General features: G+C 42.6%; 1 protein-coding gene across 1 annotated transcript; it reads right to left on the bottom strand.

The window, feature by feature from the left end:
- Positions 1-983: 983 nt before the first annotated feature.
- ears2 (glutamyl-tRNA synthetase 2, mitochondrial) lies at positions 984-7,173 on the bottom strand. Its single transcript, XM_069168378.1, has 10 exons — positions 6,789-7,173; positions 6,013-6,168; positions 5,125-5,314; positions 4,603-4,753; positions 3,992-4,313; positions 3,726-3,834; positions 3,277-3,430; positions 2,620-2,750; positions 2,380-2,515; positions 984-1,297 (listed from the first exon to the last, which is right to left on the bottom strand). Exons 1-10 carry the CDS (start codon positions 6,970-6,972, stop codon positions 1,202-1,204), a joined length of 1,629 nt encoding a protein of 542 aa, XP_069024479.1. The 5' UTR covers positions 6,973-7,173; the 3' UTR covers positions 984-1,201.
- Positions 7,174-7,442: the final 269 nt, after the last annotated feature.

Genomic DNA, 7,442 nt, shown 5'->3' on the forward strand with positions numbered 1-7,442 from the left:
ATAACTGCACTTCTGACTCTTCCTTCCTGTCAGCTGCAGTTAGTAGTTCACTTACCTTTGATCCATCGTTATAGAAAAAAAATATCATATGAATTCCCTAAAATTACTCTACTGCATATTTGAATTGTTCAAACGACTGCTACTGTACTGTTGTAACTGGTCACGATGACGCTCATGTTCATAGCTTTTGAGTCTCTTGGTTAGTTAAATTGTCATATTTTATGAGCTCTTCATTGATCTTTGTGTAAAATGTTTAAACAGCAGTTGTCAAATAAATAGTGGAGTAAAGTGGAGTAAAAGGGCAAAAGAGGCGGAACACATTGGCATCTCAAAACCACTGGCTGTTGTCTGACAACAATTTTTTGTGGTTTCAAACCGTTAACGGAGTGTAACCTGGCTACTTGGGAAACAATCTGGTTGTAAACGTTGTCTCAACTCTGTTCTCACATCTCAGGTTCCTTTTTAGACTATAAACAATGAATGTAGAGGAAATCTTGGCCCGTGAACCTGCTGGATACACTGGAAACCCACTGAGAAATGACTCCTTGAATTCAAAATCTTCAACACACAGGCCTTAATTTACTTTATTTTAATGAGGTATGTTGATTTTATGACCATGTATGACTAATTTTACGTCACATTTAAAACCATAGAACTTTTAGTCTTTCATAATTCAATATATATATTATCACAATATTTATATTTATGGTGCATGAAAAGAGCCAATAGTAATTACAATTCCTGAAAACAATCTGACGCTATTTTCTTGGATAATTTTTTTGTGTCCCTCTTTTTCCATATTTCAACTGGGACTGCACGATACAGCTGAAATTGGAACTCATGCAAACTGTCTTTCTCTGGTAAAGCAGATGATAATTTGCATAAAAATACAGAGGTACTTCCCACCCCTGTATGCATGGTGTCAGGTGGGCATGTAAAGTTTCGCAGTATGAAATAAAAACAAACAGATCGTGTGCACAAAATTAGTTCTCAACCCTTTTATAAAATATTTATCATAATTCAAGTATTACTCAGCACATCAGTGGTGGTCATTTCCTTTTAAATGTGGCCAATGCAGCTTTGAGCAGAATCACCACGTGGGAAGTAAAGCAGGGAGTTCTCAACATACAAGCCGAGTCCATCAGCAGCTGCGGTCTTCATTAGTCAGCGGGTTGAACGTGAGGTGATGTGGTGACGGTCTTTAACTCGTGTCTGAAGGCAGCAGCAGTTTCTGGAATCGATGGCTGCTCTCTGTAGGACCCAGAGACACCATCATCTCAGCGACGCTGGGACCTTGCTGCAGGTCAGAGGGGAGCAGAGGATCAGAGATCAGTGAAGAAACAGTCAGACCAGACAGTAACCTCTCAATCAGAAACAACTTCCTCTCCCTTCATATCCGGCCCTGACTGTTACTTCGGTAACCGAGTCCCTGGAGGGCGTCTGAGGCTTTGGTCATTACTGTCATTTTAAACGAGCTATTTTAGAATTTATCTTGGTCATGCCGTGTACGGAAAATAAATGGGAGACACGTGCAGCAGTTTTTTTTTATGATTACTGCAGTCAAAACTTATCGATGTGCTGAGGTACGGTTTGAGAAATGCAATTGCAGAAATGAAAGCCTTCTGTAAAAAATTACTGAAGGATATCAGTTCCTTAAATAGTCCAAGCTATCTTAAAATATCATAGTATCAGTGGTGTTCTTGTGGTAGACAAAACGATAGCTATGCAAACATAAAGCTCAGAAAAACAAACACATTAACCTTTGCTTGATTTAGTAAACATTCTCAGAGACACAGACAGAAAGCCTGGACTTTTCTCTTCTTGGTGTGACTTCACAGATGCCAGAACAGTTTGCTAGATTTGTGTAGTTTTGCTCTGGACATTATTTACCCTGGCAATCATTGTTGTGGTGCTGCCAGAGCGGCGCACTGGAATGACACTTCATCACTTTTTTTTCTCCAAGTAGGGAATTAAGGTCAAAGTTGTTGAAATGACATTTAAGGAGAATTGATTGATTGATGAACAACATATGTACTGAGGCTTTAGGAGCCCTTCTGGTGCCAGCAGAGACATAGAAACCTCTCAGCAGGGCGTGCTTAAATGTTTACACCATCTCCACTGCTACAACTCCGTCCTAGCTGAAACACTGCACTTCATCCACCAGCTTCATCTGCAGGTGATTAAAGCAGCGGGCAGCCGACTAGAAAAAGACTTCTCAGTTTTAGATGCCAAGAAATGTTGATGGAAAACTAGCTGCTGGTCAGGAAAGTTAGTTTGAAGTTAAGCTGCACAGCTGCTAAACCAATTCCAGAAAAGAAACCCTGTAGAGTCGATATCATTATCAGTCATAAAATCACAGTACATAATGTGTTGAGTTACCTGCAGACCACTGAGAACCAGACGCAACAGCTTCATCACCTCTCTGTACTTGGTGGCTTTAGCCTGCTTGGTCAGAGTCTTCAGGTCTTTGCTGAGTCGGTCCACTGACAGCTCCCCATCTCGCTCTTCTATTAACCTAAATGCACACACACACACACACACACAAGTGTTCAGAGTCCTGATAAAACCCTGCAGCTGTAATGACAAAAATGCAGTTAGAGATTTATTACTACTACACACTTCAGGACTAATGAAGCAATGTGCTGAGCCTCTGCAGTGAGTGCTGCCACCTGCTGGCTGGAGAAGGAAGGACGGACCCACAGATAGGAATGAACAGGGCTTACAAGTTCCTTTAGGGAGGACATGTGACCCTGTGGAAGAGGAGAGTTTCAGTATTACTGCACAGACAGGAGACATAAGACTAGAAGCCACATCAGCTTCCCTGAAAGAACAGACTGGGGGTAAAAAAAAAACCTGCAAGTAAACAGAAGGATTTGGGTACAGCATCAAAAGTTTTGAGCACTTGCTCCGCCTCAAAACCACTTCTGTAAGACAAGTTTCTTTACTTACAGATCATTATAGCAAACACTGTGTAAATCCCCTGTATGTTTCTGAAGGAAAAACAGTAAAACCCAGATTGCATTATGCAAACCACAACAATTTCTACATATATTTTGTAAACACCTTGTAAATGTCCAGGTCAAAAACTCACAGCTCAACTAGTTTCATGTCCACCATACAGCAGAGTATCTTAAGTAATTTACTAGCCACACTTATACTTAAATGCATCCACCGGCTTGAAATAAGATCAAAACCTTTAGCATATACTCGTAAGCAACATTTTGCTAATGTTAGAAAGTTAAATGGATATGTTTGTGATTACCCCGTTATGGTTACCTTTCGCAGATGTAGCACCCGCCTGATGTAATCCTTGTGTGGCACCTCTGCATCCTGGATCTCTGCTGTGAAGGCCAGCTGGATTTCTTCCTGTAGATATTTTATCAGCAGATGGCACTGCTCCTCATCTTCAATCCGCCGCCGCAGGTGGAGTCTGCCACAGTCACAGAGAGAGTAGTCAGGTATGAACATGAAATATGGAAAAAGAAAAACAAATTTAACTATATTCCTAAAAGGGTTCTGGGTTTGAATCCAGGTCTGGGCCTTTCTGTGGAGTTTGCATGTTATCCGTGTGTTCGACCTTTTTCTGTGTTCTTTGATCACAAAGTACCAATTGTAAAATAACAGTTAATAACAAACTACAACGACAGACGAGTTTCATGGTATAACTCACTTCCCAAAAGTTAAATTCCTCTTTAAATGAGACAGAAGGCTACCTGATGACTTACCTGTTGAACTCTGGTAGTTTTTCCAGGTCTAATAAAGTTGAATGAGTTGTGATCTTTGAAGGATTAAACTCAGAAATCAGTTCATCTATGCTACGCCCCATTCGATTGGCTATAAAGAAACATAAGCACATGATTATTATCGTTTATCATTATTTTATAATTCTATTCACAGCTGATCTCATCAAGGTTTTACTTTTGTATGACAATCCCTGTTTTCAAAGTAGCAGTAGTAGCAGTATACTTGTGATGACGCCTCCATCACTCACTGTTGAACCCTGACCCACAGTTGGTTGTGATATCCAGCAGAGCCTCCGGCAGGACTCCGTCTCTCTGGAAGCTTTGAATAAATATATCGCCCTGCCTCTTAGACAGCTTACTGCCGTCTTTGTTCATCAGGAGCGGCAGATGTCCGAAGGTGGGCGGCTGCCATCCCAGAGCCTGGTACATGAGGAGATGTTTGGAGGTGGAGATGAGCCACTCGGACCCCCGTAGCACGTGGGTGACCTTCATGTAATGATCATCTACTATGTTGGCGAAGTGATAGGTGGGAAAACCGTCTGCTTTTATCACCACAGGGTCCCCCTCCACCTTTAGAGAAGAGGACAGAGGGTGTGAAAACAAGATGAAGCTGGAGAGTTGGAAAAGAGCCAATGTTACAGTTACCCTGCAAGTAACCTCACACATTTGTTTCCGAGGCATGTTTGCAATGTCACACATCTTTTATTCACATCAAATACGTCTATTTAATCACATAAAAACAGCTTTTGACTATCTGAGTCCTGCAGATTGATGCTCCTCACACCTAAAATGTTGCGTGCCTTTCTCCTTTAGCATGAACCCCACTGACAGTGAGTGAAATCACTACAGATCACCTGACCTGTGCCACGTCATGACGATTCCATCCAAAGATCAGATCCTGAAAAGGCTCGACGCCGGCTTCCAGACGGAACCTGATCACGTGAGACTCTTCTCGATCCAGCTTCTTCTTCACCTTGTCGGCCTGCAGGTGACGACACCTGTTGTCATACCTGGAGAGACAAGTGGAAAGCGAGACCGCTGTGATTGGATACTTCCCGAGCTCTACTGGCAGAAGCTTTAAGACCAGAGTGTGTGTATGAAGATTTGGAGTGAAGTGTATCATAAAGCATGAATGTCCCTGAATTGTAAACGGACTCACTTTAAATGACATGGGAGATGTATTATTAATTATAATGTGTAAACTTAGGCCTGTTGATGAATCCGTTCCAGGCGTTCACATTTGTTAGACTTTGTTAGGGGTACTTAAAGTCCTACACAAAGAAACCCAGTCAGCACATTGAAAACATCCAGATGTCTGTGTTTTCTAAAATTCTATGGGATTATGTGAAAGCAGTCTGTGCCTTCATGTTTTTTTTATTACCCTGGAGTCTGCCCGGTTCTTAACGCCTCTTTTTTGAGTAGCTCCAGTCTCCGAGAGCTGCAGAAACAATGGTAGGCATGACCACTGTCAACAAGCTGCTGGGCTGTCTGATGGTACAGGTCCAGTCTCTGAGACTGCAGGTACGGACCCACCGGCCCGCCTCGACGAGGACTCTCGTCTGGAGGTACACCTGAGGAAAGAAAGGAGCTCAGGTATTCATTAATCAATATCAGTGTGTAAAATGAATTAATGAATTCATTCTGTCAGTGATGATGAAGAGTAATGCATTTTTACACTGAAATTTTGCAATCAGATCATTAAGTTTACTGAAAATATCAGTTGGTAGGTCACAGCGGCGAGTTATTTTTCATTTGAAAATGTTACAGCTAGTGCAGAGGTTTTTCTTTTTGTTTAATCCCAAAGACCGAGCCTCACCTCCTGTCTGAGTTCAAAAAATTTAACTGAACCTCTCTAGAAAGTCATCGGCCGTCACTATGATCCAGAAGCTGGTGGTTGTAGATTCCTGTCGGGCGTTAGGGGTCTAAGTTAAACCGTACTGAAGGTACTTTTGTCATATTTTCTGCTTTGTTTCATGAATCCTTTTTTTTTAATTTTTTTTTTTTTTTTTTTTTTACGAGACCGATTGGTGCTGTCATTGTGGAAGTATTCAATGTACTCGTTAAAAAAAATTATTATCCGTGTTTTTGTGTGCTATTATTTCATATTAACCTGTTTTAGCCCCCGTCCCATCATCCCTTTAACCCCCCCCCCCCCCCCCCAGAGGGTCCCAAGTTAGCAACCACTGCATTAGATGAAAGAAAAAAAAAACCATCTAGGAGGTCATTAACAGTTACTGTGCACAAAGGCCTGCAGACCTGTGTCTCTTACCAGCCCACTCCAGCATGTCCTCTATGGAGTCTGCAGCTCCTGGTACCAGTCGGCTCTGATCGGTGTCCTCCAGCCGCAGGATGAACACGCCTCCATACTTCTTTGCAAATATATAATTGTAGAGGGCAGTTCGGAGACCTCCGAGGTGTAAGAAGCCTCCAGAGCAAAACAACAAAGTGTTAGAACAAGAGATTATAAAAAAAAAAAAATGCAGCCTTAATTATTTTTTGTTCTGTACACGTCTGCTTTTCTTAAAAATGTCCTCCATGAAAAAAGCCTTGAAGATGTTGCTCTTCTGCCTGCCTCAGATAAAACCTGCAGCTGCAGCCACACTTTTGAAACAAAGGTGTGTAAGAAATCAAAACCAATAAATATTACGAGAATACTAAAGTGAAATCTGTCATGAGCTGCTAAGACAAACTGAAAGGAGGCAAGGAAACAACATGACTCTGGATGATAATAGCAAACATGATCTAAAGTTGTTCTTTGGACGGGAGACTGGTGGATTAATTAAGGTATTCATCTGAATCTCAATCGTTTCCCCCCGTAATCTTACATAGTGGAGCAAAACAAAAACTCTACAACTGTGCGCTATACGAGTGAAGGTCTGCCAAGTCCCCAAACACATGTTTACCATCCAGTGCGTAAAATTAGTGATCAGAAAAGGACACAATTGAAATAGAGATGCGTTTGATTTATGCTCCCCGTTCCTCTGGCTCACCTTCCAGGACATTTTAAGACCGTGCATGTATTTCGGGTTTTGGTGAGGACCTTACCTGTCGGACTGGGAGCAAACCGGACCCTCACTTCTCCCGGAACCGTGGAGCAGCACCTGTTAGCGGCGGCGTGCAGCTGCAGCTCAGCCCGTCTGTCTCTGGCCGCCCTAAAACACTGAAACCCTCTCGGAACGACCCAACTGTGCAGTGGACACCGCCTACAACATTTAAACCACAGAGACATGACGGCAAACAGACAGACACGCGTGTCGTGGGTCACACCGGTGACACGGACAGCATTATCCGGAGTTTGGCAGTCGACCGGCGAGCCAACGAGGCAGCAGCCCGGCTCGGTAAGTTTCAACGACAGTCAATGAAACTGTTGCAAGTATACAAGTTTCCCCTCACATGCCTGCATGTTTAGAGGCGCTTGTCTTGGTTAAATAATGTCATTTCCTTCTTCGCTGACACTAAACCGGAAAACGAATTAAGCCGAGGCAAGCCGCCTACTGCCACCCAGCGGAGCAGGAGCCTGTTCTTCTTCTGGCAGGTTGAATAAGATGTTGATAGAGCTTGTACATTTTTCTAGGGGGGAAAAAAAACAACTTCTCAGTATTGACCAAGGTTTTTCAGAACGAACTGAAGTATACTAAATACTAGTGATGGTGAGATGAAGCCTCATGAGGCATCGAACCACTTCAGCCAATTGGTTCC

The sequence above is a fragment of the Embiotoca jacksoni genome, unplaced genomic scaffold, assembly GCF_022577435.1.
Source record: "Embiotoca jacksoni isolate LCO1_2020_lvr unplaced genomic scaffold, fEmbJac1.0.p SCAF_4, whole genome shotgun sequence".
NCBI classification, from domain to species: Eukaryota; Metazoa; Chordata; class Actinopteri; family Embiotocidae; genus Embiotoca; species Embiotoca jacksoni.